The following is a 24,848-nucleotide window of genomic DNA, read 5'->3' on the forward strand; positions in this document are numbered from 1 at the left end:
GAGCTGCACGTAATTTCTCAAACCAATCATGACTCATATCAATCTGGTTTTACCCCGACAATATCTATCCTGCTTATACACACAAGATATGAATGTTCCTTTGCTTTTGATATTTTCACTATAAAGACTTCTTAAAATAATCCATGATAAGTTTCAAAATAATCCATGATATGTAAAAGCATTATTCTCATGCAAAAAATATGTTACGTATAGATATAATAATAGTTATAAAAATATGGAATCATTATCATGATCGATGTTGAATTATTGCACTACGTACGTACTGGCCTACCTTATAGGAAACAAACATGAAAAGCAACAAAAATTCATCAAATTATGATTTTAGTAGAATATATATAAAGGGAAGTGATTGAAAAAAATAATAAAGAAATAATAGAAAAAATTGATTTTGCCTATAAAATCTTGCCAATTCATGTGTGATGTGAGTTTGCACTTAGGATGAAAGATATTAAATATGGATATATCTTTTGTAGATTTGCTGTCAATCTCAACATCAAGAAAAATATTACCATCCTGGGAAAAAAAGGGGTATGGGAGAGAGCCACAAATCATAAACAATTAAAAAAATGAAATTTGAGAGATGGGTACCACTTAATTTTGTTGTTAAACGAAAGCTACCACATGAATCATAGATGTGAGGGACTCGAAGTTAGGATCAGGTTGATCATCCAAGTGGTTCTTTTTTTAAAACTTAGTTCAATAATTTATTTCAAGAAGTCGATGTCTAATGTCAACAACCAAGTTAATTTATATTATATAGATGTATATATATATAATATAAGGCAAATCTGAGGAATGGATCAAGAAGATTGAAGTCAATCAGACAGACAAGATATCACACAGATCTCAAGCACAGGCATATCAATAATGCAAAAGTGGAAGTCTCGGAAGATTTTAGAGGCAAAACGTGGGAACTGTAAAGGGTGACATCGAGATGTGTACTGGTTTGTGTCTGTCTATCTCACTCTAGATTGTCAGTCATGTAACAACAAATAAGCCAGTCCTGTCGGTTTGACTTCGAGGTCTCCACTTGCAGGTAAAGAAAACTTATTTTTTTATTGGTGAAAAAGGAGGACGGGAAATGGACACATCAAAGGCTGGAACCAGGTCACATGCAGGAACATGAATAGAATAATGATAAGGGGAATGACGAATGCAGCACCAAAGATTGAAATAGAAGCATCAAATATGTATTTTTATTCTACCAATGTTGTTTGAAGATTACAAAGCGATTTTGTTAAGTAGGATATGATATTAATGTGTCCATGGAGTACAGAAATTTTGAGTACGTAATAGCAGCTTCTATTGATAAAATAATTTTCTACCTTCGGTTTGAATGTCAAGTTATAATGTAGGGACAACAATAGTTACATCTTTAATCAAAATATGGCAATAAAACAAAAAGTCGATAATGACTCATTAAAAAAATCACAAATCCTTTTCCATATGACTTTATTTTATTGGTCCAACAATTAGACAATTTTTAAGGCAGATATTAATTGCATTAAACTAAGGGTGGCCATATATTTTGAAAGAAGTATTTTACAAACGGTTATGGACGCGTTTCATCACTATTCGCATACGATCACATGCAATCAAATAATTGAGTGTCTTGAAATTTCTGATATTTAAATCAGCAATCACAAGTAAAAACCTATTTTTTATATCAGATAGCTTTCATATATCTAGATTGTCTTTGTATGTAGAGTTCGTAAGACTTTTGTTATCATATGACAGCGGGTTTATCAACGGAACATCTTTGATGCCTAAGTCAATAATCATAATGGAAACTCCATTTTTTATATCAATAAATTAGATAGCTTTCACGTATTTAGGTTGTATGTGTATATAGAGTTCGTGAAACTTCTGTTATTATATGATAGCATGTTTATCCGCTATTTAAAATTACTTTAACCCCGAAGTTACCACCTTTTGGCAAGATGGCATCCTTAATATCACTTTTCTAATGTATATATTGACTGTCAATTTGAAGCAGATTCAACTACAACATGAACCTTTGATACGTTTCTAAAGAATTAATAAAGAAATAATTATCCTAATCAACTATTTATTTATATATTTATTTTGTCTATTTTGATGATTGACATTTGTCGGAATCAGGCTTAATTTTAAAGTACTTTATCACGTGGTGACAACATGGATTTCATATTTAATAATTCCCACGGGCAATATGTGGTCACTAAAAAAAGACGATGATTAATAAAAAAACAAAAAAAATCTCAATAATGCCTTCTCCATATCTTTGCTTCCACAATAAGAAAATTTTTAAGACACGAGTCTATGACAATTAATTTAATCGTAGATTCTCTTTGACTGATGCAGTGCCACATATGCCTTCTTTGTGTATGTGGAAATGCTCCGTAGGATCACTGAGTCTAATAGTAACTTAAAAAGGACCCAACGACATTGATGAGAATTTAAATTAGTTAGCCATGGGTTTGTATCAAACATAAAAGATTAGTCTAAAATATCGCAGGGTGGGGCTGCTATATATAATAGCTTGATACATAGATTGATGCTTACGGTGCGCAATTATTTAGAAAAAACTGTATCAGAAAAGATTGAATACGATTTTATATATAAAAATATTAATGATTTTTAGAGCTAATTAATATAAAAGTATATATTTTTCTTGCATAACATGAATAATAATTAATAATGAATCGAGTTGATCATGATGATCATGATCAGTAGGTGACCCGCGAATTTCATAGTGGGAAATCTAGAAGCTAGCTTGATTTAAAAGCACACTGATTGCTGCACCAACGTACTTCCACTCACCATATATATATATAGTGCATCCCATCGTTCACGGAAGTATAAAGTCTTACAGCTGTTGCCTAACTTGCCTTAAAAATAATTAAAAAAAGGATTATAATTGTTCACAACAACAATAATAATAATAATAATCATACATTAAAAACTCTGCAATTCAATTTTAAATATTATTTAATATTTAAACATGCAGTTGAGTGCATTTAAACTTTAACTTCTGTGGCCTCACAACTGACAAAACAAACAAACGATGCTTAGCCTCTTAATCTACTCTACTATTATTTATTATTATTTTATTATTATCTTTACTTTATTTTTAATATTATTTAATATTTTATTTTTATTTTTTATTTTTTTTTACTACTATTTTACAATTAGATTTTTTCCTCTTTTTATCTTTTCTTTCTAAATTACTTTTAACGTTTCTCACTTTCTTAAAGATTTACAGCTAAACGAAAAAATAAATAAATAAATAAAGCAGAATATATAAAGGGACAATGCTACGGTTATCGCTCCCAACTCCCGCTGGGAGCTACCGTTAGTGTAAAATGAAAAATGTTTTTTTCATATTTGTTTAGATTTATTTTTTTAATACTATTAAATAATTTTTTTTAAAAACAAATTTACAACATCATTCAAAAACACTTACTTAATCACTAAGTAAAAAAAATATATATATATATTAAATATGATGTTATATCATGCTGATGGTGTTTCGAGTAGAGTAATTAATCTACAGATGTAACGGGTTGAAGACAGACTTAGTCGAGCATTCAAACAAGTAGTAATTCACCAAAAAGCAAAACCAGAAACCGCTTTAAGGATGCCTGGTTTTCATTTGGTGGAAGAGAATCTACTTCTCAGCACAAATACATTGCATGTGGGTTTCCCTTGTATGTATTATCACGTACACAAACCTCCCACATTCCTCTCACGAAATAAAACTGTTCTCCATTGACCCACCCCGACTCCTATCATTTCGCTCCTCACCTTCTCTTTCCTCTCACTTATTTTTTCTACTTTTTTTTTGCCCTATCTCATAGAATTTGCATATGGGTTTCCGTTTTTGTTGATAAAGCTTTGTATGAAGAGATTTTGGCTGTTGTCTTCTTTGGTTTTCTCTTTTTTGCTCTGTTTGGAGGGTTTTCTGATGGAAAACGGTGTGGATTCGATCTCCCGGGATTTTTTCAGCTGTACCCATGTCTAACATCTTCGGTTTTAGTGGTAAACTCTCGATTGCTTTAGAAAAATATAAATGATATACTTTAAGTGTTCTTCTAAATAACATACTCAGTAAAGAATTCATCAAAATTAAAATGTTAACCTCTCTCTCTCTCTCTCTCTCTCACAATAAAAACGGTGACCCTCTGTTTTAGACCAGATAACTCTGATCCGTAAGATTTTTACAGGTCTTCTGTAGCTGTCAAGTGCCGCAGCTATGATACTACATCGCTCTTCTGTATCTGTTAGGCGCCGCAGCTATGATGCTACATCTCTTGTCTCTTGTAGAGAGATGCTTCACGAAAGATGTTATGAAGCAATAGAGTGATACTTTGTCATAATTTTCTCTATAAAAGAATTATTCAGCTCATCTTTTTTCGCATCTCATCTTCTTCACTTTTCTAAATTTAGTCTGTATTCTTACTCTGTAATCTCTTTCTGCTTTCTCACTTTGCAATGGCTCAGCAATCTTCCCATCATCAATATATGAGGTATTCTGCACCTCGTTCACCAGTTGTTTCTGCTTTTTCTTCTTCTGTAGGTGCTATAATGCAATCCAATAATGATCTGATTAATAAGTCAGATAATGAAATTATCTATGAGCTTGTGAGTCTCGGTACCCGATACTCATCAACCCTTGTCGCATATTCTCAACGACTATAATCTAGGACTGGTGGGGTTGACAAACTCCACGAGAATATTTTTATCCTTCAGCGGCTTCTTATGGAGTCCAACATGAAGATAGAAGCAGTAAAGCAAGAGAACAGAGATTTAAAATCTTTGCTTAACTCTTCTTTTAGAGTGGCTATTTCTTTAGATAGGAAAGACATGCAGATTTTTGAAGAGCATGAGCGTTTAAAGATTGAGGCAAAGAGTCTTAAATTTCTGTAATTTTACTTTGTGATAATAAAATAATACTTCACAAATATTCATATTTGTGTTTCTATCTTCTGTTAGATCTTCTATGTGTTCAATTTTATTTCTCCTTTAATAATGCACAATTTCTTACAAAACCGTAATATGAATCTGAAATGCTAATTGTATTTAAGAGATGGTATTTTAGATCTAATAATTTCATTCATCTCCTCCATGAATGTTCTCTAAATCCCAACTGAAACTTCTCATTTTACAAATTTTGTTAGTTACAGTTCACTTGTAAAATCTTTGCTTGTTATTTGGAAAAATTCCACGGGATCAAGATATCAACAATCATGACAGTGTTGCTGCTCTCCTTCTAAACAGATTGATTCACATGAATAACATCAGTTGTTTCAGTATACTGAATGAGATGTACTTATTTCTTCTGTTCTTTATTTTAGGGCATTTCACCCCTCTCTTACTTGCTGTTGAGCAGTATATAGCGGTGTTGCTGATTGTTGAACGTGTTGCTGATTGCTGAACGTGTTGCTAATTACTATTATTTAATTTCATGGGAAAGTTTTGCATAGTTACTTTTTTAACCTTTTGTTTCCTTTCTTTGTGTCCGTTTATATAAGGATGTTTTAGTCTTTAGTGAGATTGTGTCAGTGATATTTTTTCAAAAGAATTTCAGACCACACAAAATCTTTCATTCTCGGCTTCGTATTCCTCCCAAGTTCTCTCTCTAAACTCAGACCCATCCTTATCTCGACGTTCCTTCCTTTATTATCTGTCTTTCTAATGCATTATTGATATGCATGTGTTCGAGATCTGTGTGATATCTTCCAAAGTCATCACCAAATCTTGCACTTGTGTCTAAAACAAAGCAAACAATATATAAAACCAAATGAAAACATGATATGGGTATCCCAAGTGGGCAGCCCTAATTGAAATGATCTATCATTTATTAAATGGATTCACGAAGTCTTTCCTCTTTTTCGTCTTTTATGTTTTTAATGAAAGGAGGTCAGGCTGCAGCGTTTTCAAAAACAAAAAGTCACTTCACAGACTAAGTGAAAAAAAAAAAAACAAACTACAACCTGTTGTATTTGGGACACGCTAAAAATATAGGTTGACAGTCTTATCCTAACACTTTTTTTTTGTCATTTTATTAAGATATAAGTTTATTTAAAATTGCCTACTACTTAATTAATTAAATTAAATTTAAATTAAATTATGTCCGCTTAAAAAGTTTACAGCAACAATACTTGCTAGAAATGATTGATTGAAAAAAAAAAAACAGGTTATGTACAGATGGATGACACTTTGAATTATAGAAACTTGAGGCAGCTTCAAGATCACAATTGGATTGCTTGCCTTTTAGTGCGTGTCACATTTTTCCCTAAAATCTAATCCCATAAATTTCCATAAAAATTAAAATCCATCTATTAGGAGGGACTACAGACTGATGGTCCACTTGTTGAGAATTATTAACATTCGTATTAAGGCAATTGGGCCCAACTTTATGACTGGAGACCAGAGACGTACAAGTTAAAGGTACAGCTGCCGAAGAAAAAGATTTTTTTTTTTATTTATAACTTAGCGATTAAGTAAGTGTGAATTTTATTTTTTATTTTTAATATTTAAGAGTATTTTAAAAATACATGGAAAAAAAAAAATTTACACTTGTCAGGACCCAAATGAGGCGGTGGCTGTACAGCCACTCTTCTTATAAAATAATTCTATTGCAAATTTTTTATTATTTTTGTAAAATTCTTAAAATTAGGGAAAAAAAATCTTTAAAATTTACGCACCAGCTTTGAGGACATCCACAACTGCATCTTCGAGTGATTTGGCATATCTTTAATCATCATGGATGATGGAGACCGCATCGCAATCTGAGGTGATGTAGCTGATCATTTTCAACAGCAAAAAGTAGAGAGATTTTAGTACTAAAGCATGTTCTTCACGAGAAGATGTAATGGTTTATGCATATCAATTTCCAGACTCCATCATTCCAAATAATTTAGTTTCTATAAAAAAAAATTGATAAACAAATTAATTATGTGTCAATATATTTAACTGGTAATTAATTCTCATATTTGTATGACTAAATTAAATTGTTATTATTAAAAGAATATAACCTTAAGATCGCATTAGATTTAAAGAATGATTTTGGATAACATATCTATTACAATTTTGGATAATAATTTAATATGAACTGGTTTAAACCCGTATATGAACAAATATTTTTTTATTTTTTATTAAATATTTAGTATATGAATAATAAATAAATTAAATTAAATTAATTTTAAAAAAATAAATGTAAAAAAAATTAAAAACAAATTTAAAAATTTAAAGGGAGAAGCGGACACAAATTGGCGAGTGCACCAGCTGGTTCTTTATTGTGCATGTGATTTTCAAGTTTTCAAGTATCAAGGGTACAATCAAAATCAAATTAGGATTTGGCAAATCCTAATGAAGTTGACAACAATGGAGACATGAGAGGATTTCGATGGGCAGAAGAATAGTAATTTTTTACTAATATCTTAAATCAATACTTCAAATGTATTGCCATCTTCCACTAAATTTTGTCTTCTGTAATGAAGACAATTGTGTCAAGTAATTGGACAAACATCATACAAATATGACTAAAGATATACAGTAATAAATTATAAGTCATCATGAATCCGTAGAAAGATTTGGTTGCAGCAGTGGTTTTGAAGGGTGATAAAACATCTGGATGATTGAGGACAACAATAACCTTGAATAATTGAGTAGGCCCCACCCGATTAGGAAACGTACTGGTTGGAGATTGAAATAATTCAATAATTGCCCTCACTACTCATTTTTTTATTTTCCATCTGTCACTGAAAGAAATAATATTGCTTACTTTATAATGGTTCACAGAATCACACATATGAACTAATGAAAGCAACTAATTAAATAAATAAATTAATCAATCAATCAAACAACTAATTATTTCCTCATCGTTACTTTATAATGGTTCACACATATGAACTAATGAAAGCAACTAATTAAATAAATAAATTAATCAATCAATCAAACAAATCTAGCTAGCTAGGTCATTTTACCCATGAAATCGAGAGTTTTTTATCTTTTTTCTACTAAGATCTTAATTAACCCACCTCTTGTGATTAATTACCTGAAAAGAGACAACTAGATAACTTAGGAAAGTTTGCATGCATACGTGGTGAATTGATATTGAAGATAGCTCAATTGCTCAAAAAATGAAATTGACCGACAATATATATTTTGATTGATTAAAGGGTTCCAATCACATGGGTATTTGCTGAAACGTTGTACAGAGATGGGACCCGTACGCCTACGCATTCGAGGCGGATGAGGAAGATGTGAGTTTGGTTTTTAGGAATCGGGCATGGAGGATGACTCGATTCCTGTCATAAGATCCCACCGTTCCTGTCTTTATTTGTAGACTTAATTCAAAAGTAGCAAAGTAACGAACAAAAAAGTCAAGCAAATGATCTGTAAAAAGATATCTTGTCCCAAGATATGGTAATAAAAAACAAAAGTTAATGTCATCACGTTAATTTATTACCGATAATGCCAAACATTCCCGCAAGTGGAAACAATCATGAAATATTTAATCATATAGAATGACTAAAAAAACAGGTCTTTCTTTTCTTTATTTAAGATAACAATAATTTAAATATATATTTGTATTTTAAGTAAACAGTATCTTCTATTGATTAAATTATATTTTTAAATCCATATTAAATAGATAAGATATAACTCATTCAATCATTTAAATTTATTAAGCAGATGATTTATTAATTTGTATGTTATGCGGACTTTTTTGAGGATACTGGTCTTTAATTTCAATGTTAGTAGTTAGGATGGGACGAGTGGTTTTTTTATAATGATGTTACATCAAATTTCATAATGGCAGTATATATATATTGGCTTGATATTTTATAGGTTAGAGATATATTCCTGTTAATGCCACATGCATTCGATCCACAGTAATCGTCTTTGCTTTCTCATCTAAAATAGTAATTTCAGTATTAAATAATATTCTTATATCACTCTTATCCTTATCTCGACGTTCCTTTATCACACAATAAATGGTGTGTTGGCATAGTACTAGACTTAAAAGTAGCACAACTCATTTAAAATATAAAATAATAAATCAATTAACATGTTTTTTTATTGACACACCACATAAAAAATATTGACATATTGATCTACTTAAATAAAAAAATATATATTTGTTTTTTGAATTTTTTATTAATATATATAATAAATCCTAAGCTTGGTAAATGGGGGGTACGTGGTATATGAATCCTATGTATATATAGCCCCATGGTCGGGAGCTGCACGTAATTTCTCAAACCAATCATGACTCATATCAATCTGGTTTTACCCCGACAATATCTATCCTGCTTGTACACACAAGATATGAATGTTCCTTTGCTTTTGATATTTTCACTATAAAGACTTCTTAAAATAATCCATGATAAGTTTCAAAATAATCCATGATATGTAAAAGCATTATTCTCATGCAAAAAATATGTTACATATAGATATAATAATAGTTATAAAAATATGGAATCATTATCATGATCGATGTTGAATTATTGCACTACGTACGTACTGGCCTACCTTATAGGAAACAAACATGAAAAGCGACAAAAATTCATCAAATTATGTTTTGATTTGACAGGGTGATAGGACGTCTGGATGATTAAGAATAACAGGCACCTTAAAACGGTCTTTATGGCTCATTTGTGTTCACTTCTAACTTGGTCTCGCATAGCTGATTCAGTTTTTGTTTCAGAAGGTACGTATTTCCTTAGTTTTATTTCTTTTTTTATGGTAAGGAAAATCTGCCTACACATAATCTGCCTGTGTATATATATGTATGTATATATATATATATAATACAATTAAAACTTACAATGCCTTTTGTGTCTAAACAGGAATTGTCCTCATCAAGAGATCTAAATATATAAAAGACTCTCTATTGTTCATTTCAAGACCTGTAAGTGCCTTTATATATATATATATATATATATATATATATATATATATATATATATATATATTATATATCTCTTTTTGCTAGTCCCTACTTATAATTTTTTTGTGGATCCTTGCTTTGAATGGCAAATTAATTTTGAGAAATATTTTATTCAAGAATTTTGATATGTGATATCGATCTATGCTTTTTATAAGTTCCATTTTCATGGTATTTTTTCATTTCATGTGTTATTTTCTTATCTTCATTTGCTTGTTGATTTAAAGTATAAATAATTTGGTTGTATGTATTTTTCAACATATGAATCAACGAAATTGTTTATAGCATTTAAAATGCATCATGGAGGTATGGATTTCGCATTAAGTAATTATTATTTATTCATTTAATTTTGGTTGTGTGGAACAGTATCCAACTTTTGGAAGAATCATTTGCTTCGTTAACATAATGAGTAGTGGTAAGCTTGTGTTAATAAGTTATGTAGCATTTGTTTTGAAATAGTAATATTAGTTTTGTAAAAGTTAAGTTTGGAGATTATTTTTTGAAGATCAAAGAAAACAACGGGCGGAGAATATCCCGTATAAAGATTTACCAAAAGAGAAAAAGGATGAACTCCGTAGAAAACGGAGAGAAATATATGCTAAAAAAAAGGCATCTAGCAGCGATTCCCTCCAAATAAAAGATTCAACTTCGTTTGATGGTGATCAACTGACTATATCAATTGATGAACGTTCAAATGATGATGTCCAACATATAAACATCATTCAAGACTTTACTGTTCTACAAAAGGTGTCAAAGAGACAACGGATTTTCCATTCTGATATTGACATCGGTGAACTGATTTCATCTCATGAAGTATGTGTTCCTCCTGGTGTAAATCTCTGTGTGGTTAATTCAGAGGCAACTTCATCATTAAACAATGTGACATATCGTTCAAATTGTCCGAGTCATTCTATGGATTTTCTGACACGTAAATCAGGAAATACATACATAGATGAAACAATCGTCTCTAATCAGTTTCTAATTCAACAGGTTTTCCTGAAATTATTTTGTCATCTTTCGTATTCAAACATCCTTCTGTTCTTTTTCATTGAAATTTGAGAACATTCTATTCAAATAGGCTCCATGTGTTGTTCAGGAACAGTCAAGTTTTGAAACAAGTATATCGCCACCTTGTAGGGGGTAAGAAACCAGTATAATTATATTATTCATTCTTCTGATGCCATTCTCAACTCTTGTCACTCTTCCAGTAGTGTCTTTGGTCAAATCATTCAAAAAACAATCGATGAGTTTACACCTATTGTCTTATATTAACTTTTGAACTCAATAGGTGAGGGGCATCGCCGCTCTGTTGGACTTAGGCAATTATTACAAGTCGTGCCATCTGAAGCATATTCTTTGCCGTATGTGCCTTGTTGCAGACATTGTAAAGCAAAGCGATTCTATCATGAAACAAACGAATTTTGTTGTGCTGATGGGACAATTTCTTTGGCTACAAATGTCGTTCCTGATCAACTTTATGATCTTTTCACCTCTAATATAGATGAATCTACGCATTTTTAGACCTATGTTCGGACTTATAATAACAAGTTCGCGTTTACATCCTTTGGAGTTAAATTCGATGAAGATCTTTGCAGACGGAATAAAAGAATTTATACATTTCGAACTCAGGGACAGATCTATCACTATATCAATGATTTAATCCCTTTAAATGGTCGTCCTTCTTATCTTCAATTGTATTTCTATGATACGGAGTATGAATTAGAAAATCGCATTTCTGATTCAAACAGAATGAATCCATCAATTATAGCTCAACTCATTGATATTCTTCACATCAATCCATATTCTCTGTTCTTTTGGTCTCTTGGTGATTTGTCAAATTTGGAAAATCAAGTAAATCATATAAGATCAGATGTTGGTCTAGATCAACGTGTATTCAATGTCCCGACATCTTCACAAGTTGCAGCAATATGGGTTGAAAATGAAGATGCAGATCAGCTAAGAGGACGAGACATTTGTGTCTTTAGTCATTCTGGTGGAAGTCATATAGTTCAATATTGTTTTGGCTGCTATGATCCACTTCAGTATCCGTTGTTATTTCCTCTTGGCGATACTGGTTGGCACCAAGGCATTCAAAGGGTCAATAGAGGAAGCACATTAACAAGTAACGAAACAACCCGATCAATATCAGCAGAAGAATTACTTAGAAGAGAACATCGAGGTTATAGTGTAATCTTAATCTTCTCATTTTGTACTTAGTTTATAGACATCCAATTTTATAATATTTCATTCCCCTACAACTTTTGCAGCATTGAACAGAAAAAGGAAGGATCCAATTGTTTCGTGTCGTGAATATTATTGCTACAAGTTACAAATCAGAGAAAATGTCAGATCAATTTTGTTACTGTCTGGTCGCCTATTGCAACAATTTGTTGTCGATATGTATGTTAAGATCGAGACGTTAAGATTAGATTATTTCCATAGCAAACAACAACATATTCGATCTGAGTTATATCAAGGTATTGTTGATACCATTACACTTGGGGAAACTGATGCTTCTAATGTTGGAAAACGGATTATTCTGCCTTCGTCATTTATTGGGGGTCCAAGAGATATGCGAAAAAGATATATGGAAGCAATGGCTTTAGTTCAGCGTTATGGTAAACCAGACATTTTTTTAACAATGACGTGCAATCCAAACTGGCAAGAAATTTCAAATGAATTATGCCTGCATGAGGAGAGTCAAAATCAGCCTGATTTGGTTGCTCGGGTCTTTCGTGCAAAATTAGAAGAATTAAAGGATCGATTATTCAAGCAGCAGATATTTGGAAAAGTCTCGGCATATGTTTATGTTATTGAGCACCAAAAAAGAGAGCTTCCACATGCGCATTTTTTAATTATATTACAGAGGAATTGGAAACTCTATGCTCCTGAATCTTTTGATGAGATTGTATCGGCAGAAATACCTGATAAAAATACAAATTTGCACTTGCATAATGCTGTTATCAAGCATATGATGCATGGACCATGTGGAGTGTTGAATCCAACAAATGTTTGCATGAAAAAAAATAGTTGTTGCAAAAGCCAATATCCAAAAAGTTATGCATCAGGTACGACTGTTGGAAATGATTGCTTCCCAATATATAAGCGTTCTGACAATAGAATAACTGTCAAACTGAGAGGCCATAATTTGGATAACCATTGGGTCGTTCCATATAATCCATATTTGCTTGCAACATTTGACTGTCACATTAATGTGGAGATTTGTTCTACGATAAAAGCAGTCAAATATCTTTATAAGTACGTTTACAAAGGGCATGATCGTGTTGCTTTCAATTTGGTTTCCGAACAAACCAATCAACAATTTGACGAAATCCAACAATTCCAATCGGCCCGATGGATTGCTCCACCTGAAGCTATGTGGAGAATATACGGCTTCATTGTTAATGAAATGTACCCATCAGTATATAGCTTACATTTACATGTTGAGGATAAACACCAAGTAACTTTTCGAGCAAATGAAGACTTAATCAATGTTCTCAACTCTGATCGATCTGCAAAATCAATGTTAACAGAATTCTTTGCATTAAACCAAGTAGATGAAAATGCCAGGACATTGTTATACAAAGAATTTCCAGAATTTTATGTTTGGAGCCAACAATACAAAGAGTGGACTCGTCGGAAAAAAAAAAACTGTTATAGGTCGAATTGTTACAGCAAATCCATTTGAAGGTGGGAGGTATTATCTGTAGATATTGCTAAATCATGTAAGAGGACCTTTGTCGTTTGAAGATCTTAGGACAGTTGATGGTGTCGTGGCTCCAACATTTCGTGAGGCAGCAACTATGCATGGTTTGCTACAAAGAGACAGTAGCTTACAAGATTGTTTACATAAAGCATCTCTATATCAAATGCCGTTCAGTTTGAGACGACTATTTGCAACTATTTTGGTTTATTGTAATCCAACCAATCCGAGAGAGCTTTGGGAACGTTTTGAGCAAGATATGTCAGTTGATTTTAGATCGACTGAAGATTCTATGTCGAATGTAAGAATGCAAGTTTTGCGCTCAATCTCTTTTACACTTGAATCAATGGGGAAAGACATGAATTCGTTCCATCTTCTTGATGACAACATTTGTTTTGGTGAAGACCAACTCGAATCTAGGGAAATCCATGATGAATTGGCTGTTGAAATTCCAGAAGAAGATATTGTTGCATCAGAAACCCTTAATAGTAAACAACGACATGTCTATAATTCAGTTTTGGGAAAGGTTTTTTCTAATGAAGCTGCTACATTCTTTGTCGATGGCCCTGCTGGGACGGGGAAGACATTCCTGTACAAGGCACTTCTTGCCGCAGTAAGATCAAGAAAATTAGTCGCACTTGCAACTGCTTCATCTGGTGTTGCTGCATCCATCATTCCTGGAGGTCGAACAGCACACTCGCGCTTTAAGATTCCACTAGATACTGATGAACATAGCATATGTTGTGTCAGTAAACAAAGTGCCATCGCAAAGTTACTACGTGTGGCAAGGTTAATTATATGGGATGAGGCCCCTATGTCAAGAAAACAACATATTCAAGCATTAGATAAAATGCTATGAGACATTAATGATTCAGAGTTAACATTCGATGGAAAAGTTGTCGTTTTTTGTGGAGATTTTCGCCAGGTTTTACCTGTGGTTCGTAAAGGAACAAGACAAGAACATGTTGACGCCAGTTTGGTTTCTTCTTACTTGTGGCCTACATTGATCAAGTTTCATTTGACTGAAAATATGCGAGCAAGATTGGATCCAGTCTTTTCAGAATATGTGTTAGAATTGGGCAACGAAATGCCACCAATCACAGTTGATGAAACTATAAAAATTCTTGATGGCATGCTTGTTCCTTACGAAGATGACTGTACTTCTTTGGATTATTTAATAGATGCTGTTTTCCATGATATTCATGAATATTCAATAAATATTTCAGTTATGATGAATCGGGCCATATTAACACCAAATAACAGTTATATTGATGAAATAAATGCATTACTAATTCATAGATTTCCTGATGAGATTAAGCGATATTATAGATTTGATGAAGCAATAGATACATCTGAACAGTCAATTATGGAAGATTTTTTAAATACTCTAACCCCAAATGGACTTCCTCCTCATGAATTGTTACTGAAGATAAACTGTCCTATCATGCTGCTTAGAAACATTAATCCTTCAGAAGGACTATGCAACAGAACACGTCTAATTTGTCGGGCTTTTGATCAAAATGTCATTGATGCAAAAATCGCAGTTGGGCATCACAGCGGAAAAAGGGTCTTTATTCCAAGGATCCCATTCTTACCAAATGTTGATGAAAATAGTGGCTTTCCATTCAAACGAACTCAGTTTCCTATCAGATTAAGTTTTGCAATGATTATAAATAAGTCACAAGGGCAAACATTGGATTTTGTTGGAATATATTTACTTCAACCTGTTTTCTCACATGGTCAATTATATGTGGCTTTATCAAGGGCAAAGACTGCATCTACAGTAAGGATTTTAATACGGCCATTGTCAACTGAACGATCAGAAAAGAACTGCACAAAAAATATTGTCTATATGGAATTATTAAGATTATCATCTTTAGATTAATGTTAAATGGGTAATGATTCGATTGTATAATTTCAGTTTAATTAATTACTTCAACAACATTGTGCACTTAATAGAATTTTCTTTTCTGTATATTTAGTATTGTATTTTTTAATTTATTATACTCTTAAATTCTCTTTGCAATTTTTTTAATTTAATATTGCGTTGACTATACTTACACATTTAATATTTTTGTGTGTGAACAGTTTTAAATATGCGGACGGTTTATACATCAATAAAAGATATCACTCCAAGTACAAGAGACTGAAAAATCAAAATGATTGTGGCAGAAAAGTCACCCAAACGAACAGGCCAACGCTCACCAGTGAAGTACCAAAGCCTAACATTGATTGATCCAGAGGTATAATATTTATTTCTATCTATTGTCCTATATTTTTTTTAGTGGATTAAAAACTGGTAAATGATTTTGTTATTTTTGCATTCTATCTATTGAGTTTTGTTTTTATTTTTTATTTTTTTACTGCTAATTTGTTGGGTCTTTTGATGTTTGACTTTTTAAATCTTTGGCTTCCTTATATAAATGTCGACGATGTTCTATTAATTTAGTTATCTTCCTGTAACACATTTAAAAACAAAAATTTTACACATAACTCAAAACAATTTAAAATTAAAGAAAATCATTATACTCAATTATTTATTACAATTTATTTTTTGTAAATTATTTGTTACAATTTTTTATATTATACAGGGAAATCAGCTGCAAGCTACAATATTTGATAAGGATATTAACTCGCGACAAGATACTTTGCACATTTTCCAGTCATATTACATTAGTAATACATATGTGAAGCCATTGGATCCGAAGTATAGAATTGAAATATATGAATATCAATGGATCTTGAATGCTAAAACGATAATTGAGGAAGTTCCAAAGGATGAAGGACAATTGGAGCCACCAAAGTACCAACTCATTCCATTCAATGAATTAGATGCTTACAAGAATTCAATTGCAGAAATAGGTAATTCACTCTTTATTTTAGAATATTTAATTATCAATATAATAAAAATTTAAATCTTATTTGTCAGACATTTTAGCTGTTGCAATCCAAATCAAGCCATGTAGAGAGATAACTTTAGCACATGGACCAACAACTATTCAAGAGATATATGTTATCGATCAAGGGTAAAAATATTTTTTTAATAGTTCACTCTTTTTGAATTATGTTCCAATTTTTATTTCTTGCATATTTTGCTAATTTTTTTTATTCCAATTTTGTAGCTTAAACCTCATATGTTTAACTATGTGGGGTCGATTCGTGCAAGATGAATGCAAAAAAATCTCGGAAATGATTGAGACAAAGCCAATTATACTTGGAACCAAAATAAGAGTTGGTTCTTATAATGGTATTTTTAATAATTAACATTCTTATATTTTCTTTTACATTGTATATACTTGCATTAATTATGATGCCTATTTCTAATGAAGGATTATCTCTATCATCACGTCCGAAAAGTAAATTTATGATCAATCCTGTTATTCCTGAGACAACTTCATTACAAGAGTGGTAATCATTACAAATAAGTCATTATTTGTTTCATACAATTTGAATATTGAAATTTTCATATTTTTATTTCTTATTTTGTATTTGTTTTTTGAATTTTAAGGGCAGCGATTAATGATTTATTGTTCAAGAGTATTATTGCAAAAAACTTGACACACCCATCTGCATCTCTATCTTCTGTTGGCATTCGGGAAATAATTAAGAATTGTGATGTTGCTGAATTCATCAAAAGTTTGCAACCCATGGCGGTAAAATCCTATTCTTAGTAACAGATTCAAATATTTATATAATCAATTCTTCTAAAAAATTGTCTCTAATGTGATGCAGAAAACAAAATTTTGGATAAAGGCGAAGATAATTGTGGTTGATTTGCGCCAGATATTTTTTTACATATCATGTATTGGTTTTAATAAAGAAACTTGATATGATTACAATGATACATTCCTTTGTTACCATTGCAAACACGAAAGCATTTCCCAACCACGGTATGTATCTTTCAAATCTTTTGTTTGATAATTTATGTAATAGATTTAATGTATAGTTTTTATTGATTCTAACTTAAAATGATATTTCCAACAAATTTATAGCTGATACTGGAGATGTACATCTTCTTATTTTCCATTCACTTTATTGTTGCGAGTAAAAAAATCTATCTCAAAATTTTTAACATATTTAATACATTATCTATAAATACATTGAGGTTTATATTAAAAAAACTTTTAAAAGTAAATTATAATAAAAATCGTTGAAATTGATTTTTATATACTTGTCTATTATGTCAATTTTATTTTTATTTATAACATGCATAGTAATTTAATTAAAAACATTGCATTCAAAAATTTGTGTTAATTTAGAAGACATAAATTTACAGCATATAAGTTATTTAAATTTTTATTAATTATGCAATTATAATTAAAAATTCCCTTTGCAGGAACATTTGCCATATATAGAAAATCTTGTGGCACAAGTTTCACAGAAAGAATGGAAGATTGAACTTTTTGTAGACCTTGATCGACTCAACCAAAAGCAGTTCAAGAATTTCAATGTTGTCTCTATTGATGCTGTACAGGATGACATAAAATGATGGATCAGAATAAAAACATCAAAGGACTCATATATATATTTTTTTATCATTTTATGTTGATTTAGCAGTGAAGGTTGTACATCAGACTTTCAACCATGGTCCATGTCTTTGGGTGCCACAATCTATTATTGTTGTAGAAGACAACTTGTTATATTCTAATTTTTAAGACATACAGATGTTTTAACACAATTGCTATATTTTTCTTTTATACTATTATTTGCTTTCATAGAAAAGTTTTACATTTATAGTTTGCCTCCACTAGGCAAAATTCCCTTAGACGTTTTAATTCTACTAGTATATATATATATATAAATTCTATTCATTATTTTTACACATTATATATTATATTTTTTTCTCCTATCAAATACGTGATATATTAATGATGAACAAAAAAGTTGTTTAATATTTACCTAATAATCACGGGACTAAGAAGGAACGCAAGGTCTTGGGCCTGAGAAAAACAATTAAAATGGCCGAAAGATTCCATTTTGGAAGTTCACATTCCAAGCCCGCGATTATGTCTTTGGGCTGTATACAGCACCAAACATTTGAAATTGCTTTGCAACCACATATACCTGAAAGCCCAAAGAAAATATTGGATTGTGCTATAGCCTATCGCAATTGGCATAAAATATTTTACTCGAGAAAATCAATCTCTGATTCCTACGTTCACCCCATTTAGACGTCAATCCATTTTATTCTTATAAGTAAAAGTAGACTTGTTTTGTAACCAACCTTCATTTATTTTCTCATGAAAGCTAGCTAGTGCACGATACACACATTTATTTGTACTAGAATATATATATATATTAAGCTGAACCTTTAAACTTCGAGTACGTTATGATCGAGGCATTCTAGATCATTTATGGCATCATTTTCGGATGAGGTATCGAGGAGCCCTTGCATGATTGGATGCACTTCATGAATGAGTTTTCGCATTGTGTGAAACAAGCGTCAGGATCTGGTGTCAGCGATAGTACCATTCCGGGACATTTGTCCATGCATGAGACTTCTGATTCACCACATTTATAGAAGCACTGCCATGGGTCTGGTGCATTCTGGCCGTTGACATGTGTTGCGGACCATGTTAGCAAGAACACCATTGCAAGGACAACCCTCGAAAGCATAGAGAAATTATAATGCGATCTTCCCCAAGAGCATAAGTGCCGCACACTATGTGATACGAGTACGTGCCAAGCTAGCTATCTACGACATTGTGCCAAAAGTTTTGAAATACTTTATATAGGAGGGAGCTGTAGAGACTGTTAGCTATTTGCTAAGGATCTTCTAAAGTGATTGGTTGCACTTCATTCCGGAGGCGTGATTTCTTCCTTTGAAAAATGGAACACTTAAGGAAGAGATTGGTTGGACTGTTACAAAGTTACAATTTCCTTTTAGTGTCAATACAAGAAAAAAGAAAAATGAACATTTATCACTAGTTATTTATGATGAAAATGACTATTTATAACGAAAAAAAAAAAATATTTTAGCAAGAAATAACTAAAGATGTAACATGTTCAGTTTTGTATATTTTTTAGATCCGAATTAGTATATACCAGTTTTGAAAATTTAAGAACTGATACCGACCGATTCACTATCGAAATTGAAATCGAAATTTTTAATTTTTTCAGTTTTAGTCGGTTTTATGTCAGTAATAATATGATATTTACATATACTAAACTATTAGATTATTTATATATATATTATCGTATAAGTATATTACTTTATTAAAATTAACACATACTAATATAGTATTGAATTAATTATTTATAATTTATATAAGTTCTAAACTTTTTATATGAGTATATATGATCAAATGTGTAAAAATATATCTACAAAAAGAATATATATTATAATTTATTATGTCAAAAATGTATATATAGTAAGTCTATATTAATATCTTAATATTAATGTCTATGTTTAAGATTAAAATTTCATGTTATATTTATTTTATATTATAAAATTAAAATTTATATGTTATATTAAAAATTATAAGATTAATTCTATGTTATATCACATATTATATTAATTTTATGTTATAAGATGAATGGATTTGAATAATGAGATTAGAATTTCTTGTTATATTAATTAATAATTTAGTATAAGATATATGATATAATATAAAAAAATTATAAATATATATAATTTAGTTTAAATTAATTTTCAAATTATAAAAAACTGGCACCGTGCCTTATAAATAACTAAAAATAAATAAGCAGTTCTTATGATATCCGGTGGTAGTTTGTCCATTCGGACCTCGTTGAGGTTTCCTTGCACCATTACAATTTACAACGCACATATAAACCAAGCCTTAACATCCATCTAGCACGCAATGGAAGGGGATGGTGAACAGAACCCAAAAATAGCTACAAATAGTAGTGCGAAGGAACATCAATGTTGAGATGGCCGAGTTGGTCTAAGGCGCCAGATTAAGGTTCTGGTCCGAAAGGGCGTGGGTTCAAATCCCACTCTCAACATTATTATTTTTTGTTTCTGTTCCCTCGTTGCGACCTCGGGATGAAGCGCGGATATGAAGTTCTCATATGAAAGACAAAACGACAAGCGTTGGAATGATATAGTTAATGGACGTTTATACCCCGGAACTCATTGTTGCCCTAGACGCCTCGAGAAAGCACAAATCAAGCGCTCAGATATAATTATTTACTGATCCAACGGCCCTCATCTTTTATATTGCCCTTTATATACGTCCTATAGTCCGCCACGTTATTTCCTCTTGCCAGTTAATAGAGACTAGCTTGCTCGCTCTCGGCAGGGTTTCTTCTAGGGTTTGCGGAATCTCAGTGTTAGTCCCAATCTGTTTAAGATGGTGAGGCCGATACCTCTTAGCCAGCTTTTCTTTACATCTGTGTTCTGATCCGAATCGCTTCTCCCACTCTTCGCTGTCTTTGATTTTGCGTTGATGTCTTCATTGTATATTGGATTGTTCAGGTACTTCAAAATGACATCGATCTGCTCAACCCTCCGGCCGAGCTGGAGAAGAAGAAGCACAAGCTCAAGCGTCTCGTTCAATCGCCGAACTCATTCTTCATGGTAATTATCCGTATCTTGTTTGAATTTTTTGAATCTGTTTTGAATTCTGCTATTGATATTTCTTTTAAATTTATCCAGGACGTGAAGTGCCAAGGATGTTTCAACATGTAAGTTCTGCGATCAATTATTTAGTACCGCTATTAATTATCTGTCATAAAACTCGGGGTGCCAGACCTTGCTTGTGATTTTATGGTTTTTTAATCAATATACAAATAAAATCCTGCTTGATGTTTATCTTTATAAACTAAACCAAAATTGAAAACGTGAATCAAATATATGCAGAACTACGGTGTTCAGTCACTCGCAAACAGTGGTAGTTTGTGGGAACTGCCAGACGGTGCTGTGCCAGCCGACTGGTGGGCGCGCTAGGCTAACTGAAGGTTGCTCTTTCAGGAGGAAGGGGGATTAATTCCTTGTTGATTATCTTCTAATCGAGTTCAAGTGAGGCGCGCATGGTTTCCTTTTTTGTGGTTTTGATTTCCAAAATATGGAATTTGTTAGGAAGAAGTTTTAGACATCTGTGGGTACATTAGTTTTGTTATCTTTTAATCTTGTTCTGTGCGATGGAATCGGGTTTTTTTTGACATTATTGATTATATATCAATCTTATATTATCGTTATTACTCATGTGGAGGTTGCCCTGTCTTGTTTGGATTTGAAGGCTTTATATGTCTTCTGATGTTATTGACCGATTGTTCGCAGAATTTAAGTTTTGTTCAGATAATAGTCCATGTGCTAAAATTTCCCTGCTATATAATTGTCTTTGTAAAGGGGTTTTATTTATTTTCTTTTTAAATATTAGTATGATGATTGCTGTCTTCTTGTCTACAATTTTTTCTTTCTAGGACCTCCACCAGTGCGAAGGTGGACAAACATCTTGAACTTAAAAAGTCATGAACCTAAATTTTCTTCCCTTGGGAACTTTTGGGTTTTTATCAAACAAGCATGAAAACTACTTAGAAACCTTGTTCCTTGGATTTATTGAAAGTGGAAAACTTGTTTTTGTATATGTAAAAATCGAGAATTTGTTAAAAAGACGAGAACAATGGTAGTAATGTTTGTTGTAAACCACAATTTTTCTACATTTTAAGGTCTTAAGACTTGTTTGATAATGATTGTGTTCTTTCTGTTCATGTTATAGTTCTTTGATAATTAATTATCGGTTAATATTCAAAACCGTAGGGTCTGTCAGTTCAATTTTGTTGTTTTACCATGAGGGAGCAGGTTTTTCTTGACAATGAGGGACCCCATCAGGCAGGCCCTTCAGACCCACGATTGGTGGTAAATCCTGGATACACAACTCCACCTGCCAAAACCATATATCAGGCTAAATTCTTATAGTGAGAAATTGAGTTCAAGATAGTTGAGTATGCAGTTCATTCCAAGCTTGCCAGCCAACTAGGTTGCACCCTTTAAGTTATTTTGGATGACCTTGGATTTTGATCCAATTGTTACTTGTGATTCCTGCGTTTATTAATGCACCGCTTCTCCAAAGGAAAGATCGTAGCTTCAACTTAGTGAGGTGTGTTGGTTATCAGATATATATATATATATATAATAACCTAACTTTCAAGTGTATTGACTGTCATTGAGTTGGATGCACTCTGAGGTTCCTTAGTCTCTTGTTGCTGAGTTGTTCCTTCAGTCTCATTGATGTGGTTTTCTTGATGTTGGAACCTAATGAATTGTTTGAGTAGAAGAAATAACACTCTAGGCTGACATGATAATTACTTTTTGCTGTATACTCACTGCGGGTGACAACCAAATGTGTGGAATTGGATTTTACTCCTTTTTTTCCCTACTGGCATTTAGTTTGGATGGTGAATATAGACCTACCGTTGTGATCTTGGATACCTGTTGTTTGTGGCTTAAGGCGCACTACTGGTATGCCTTTAGTACTTTTTCACAATCCGTGAGATCACAACCATTCAGTTTATTGTAAAATTGAATTAGGTGCCATCGGTTACTGGATCAGGATCTGCATGGTTCTCATTTACCAACCAACACATCTTATATCCTTCAGGATGCCGTTGTTGAGAAATAGAGAAACTAGTACCATTGGTTTGTGCGGGTTTTTTTCGTATTGTTCCACGGTGCTTGAGCATTTTGATTTTGGAACGTTACTTTTTTATTTTCGGGTATGTTAGTAGTAGGGCTGCAAACGAACAGAGCCGCTCGTGAACAATTCGAGATCGACTCGTATAAATTCGACTCTGATTTAGTTCATTTAATAAATGAGTTGTTCGCGAGCACTAATATTGGTTCGAATATTAAACGAGCAAAATTCGTATAATCTCGACTCGATTCGGTTTAGACTCGTGAATAATATTTGTATAAACTTGATTCGACTCGTTTTGAGCTCGTCACAATACTCGTAATATTTATATATATACTCTTACATATATTCTTTTATTATATATATTTTATGTGTTATAAACTTATATGTATTATTTTTATACTTCATATAAGTAATATATTTTGTTACTTTATGTATAATAAGGTGACGAAGGAATAATGTTGAGTTTAATAATGTATTAAGTTCACAAAAGAATTATTGAGTCAAATGTTTATAAAGAGTAAGCAACTTTAATTTGATTACTACACTTTCTTATCTAATTTCATTTTGATTATTTGGCCATATTTAATATTACTAGTAAGAGGTACATGTGCATTGTGAAAAATACAAATCTATTATAATAAATATTTACATTTTCATATGCTCTTATTAAAATATAATTATTATATAGCATTCACCTAAATAATTATTAAGTATAACAGAAAAATGAATATATGAAAAACAAATATCAATATGATGGAAAATAAATTGACAATAAGAGAAATATATGGCCTAAAGCATCTTAGTTAAATATAGGTAAAATTTTATCTATGAAAACAAAAAGCTTTTCTTTCAATGTCATTTTTTTTTAAGTAGAAACAAGTTTATTGAATTATTTAAACCACATTACAAATGACCAATTGCAAAAATATTTATTAAGTATTTTTTAAAAATATTTTTTAATTTATTTCATTTTTAAAAGACACTATAAGTCTATAGGAAATAACAAAAATACTATAATAAAAATCTTCTAGGCTTTGGTAATATGAAGGGCCCAGCTCGTGCGCTGGAGCCCAGCCCTCTAAACCCATCCAAAACGACATCATTTTGGAGCTCCCATAACCCTAGTTTCATCTAATTTTCCCCTTCCCCCTCTCTGCGCCGCACTGTTCTAAAAAAATAATTACACTCTCTCTCTCGCTCGCTCTCTCTCTCTCTCTCTGAATCCTAAAATCGTCCCAAATCCTTGAAACCCTAGATCCCTCATCCCTCTCAATTACGTGTTTTTCACACTCTACTGAAAGGTGTCCTTGATCTTCACCACCCATCGGCCGGACAACCTTTGCCTGATGCTAACAAATCGCTTTCAGCCTGTCACGGCCCCATCCAGAGCTTTATCATCCCTGGTCTCACCACTAGAGTGTCTCTTCCTAACCATGTAAACTTCAGTTGTTTTTTTTTTTTGTTCTTTTTGTGAAGATCTTCTTATATGTCTCTCTTAAATTTTCTTCTCTAAACTTGATAAATTTGTTGTAAGGGTCTTGCCGCTCTGTTCTTGTTTATTTGTTTCTTTATAATTTTGCCTTTTATGTCG

The 24,848-nt window shown here is 31.9% G+C and overlaps 2 protein-coding genes and 1 non-coding gene across 3 annotated transcripts; all 3 read left to right on the plus strand.

Moving 5' to 3' along the window:
- The first annotated feature begins 9,654 nt into the window (after positions 1–9,654).
- LOC122312752 lies at positions 9,655–17,329 on the plus strand. Its single transcript, XM_043127412.1, has 10 exons — positions 9,655–9,718; positions 10,461–10,945; positions 11,244–11,339; positions 11,477–12,134; positions 12,223–13,559; positions 13,666–14,442; positions 14,584–15,441; positions 16,250–16,520; positions 16,988–17,066; positions 17,167–17,329. The coding sequence occupies exons 1-10, from the start codon at positions 9,655–9,657 to the stop codon at positions 17,327–17,329; spliced, it is 4,788 nt and encodes a 1,595-aa protein (XP_042983346.1).
- A 3,214-nt stretch (positions 17,330–20,543) lies between these two features.
- TRNAL-AAG lies at positions 20,544–20,624 on the plus strand. Its single transcript has one exon. It is a non-coding gene; the product is annotated as a tRNA-Leu (tRNA).
- Positions 20,625–20,811: 187 nt separating this feature from the next.
- LOC122312452 (40S ribosomal protein S27-2-like) lies at positions 20,812–21,825 on the plus strand. The gene is made up of 4 exons (XM_043127061.1): positions 20,812–20,974; positions 21,097–21,198; positions 21,277–21,305; positions 21,481–21,825. Exons 1-4 carry the CDS (start codon positions 20,972–20,974, stop codon positions 21,605–21,607), a joined length of 261 nt encoding a protein of 86 aa, XP_042982995.1. The 5' UTR covers positions 20,812–20,971; the 3' UTR covers positions 21,608–21,825.
- The last annotated feature ends 3,023 nt before the right edge of the window (positions 21,826–24,848 follow it).

Source organism: Carya illinoinensis, chromosome 6, assembly GCF_018687715.1.
Source record: "Carya illinoinensis cultivar Pawnee chromosome 6, C.illinoinensisPawnee_v1, whole genome shotgun sequence".
In the NCBI taxonomy this organism is placed as follows: Eukaryota; Viridiplantae; Streptophyta; class Magnoliopsida; order Fagales; family Juglandaceae; genus Carya; species Carya illinoinensis.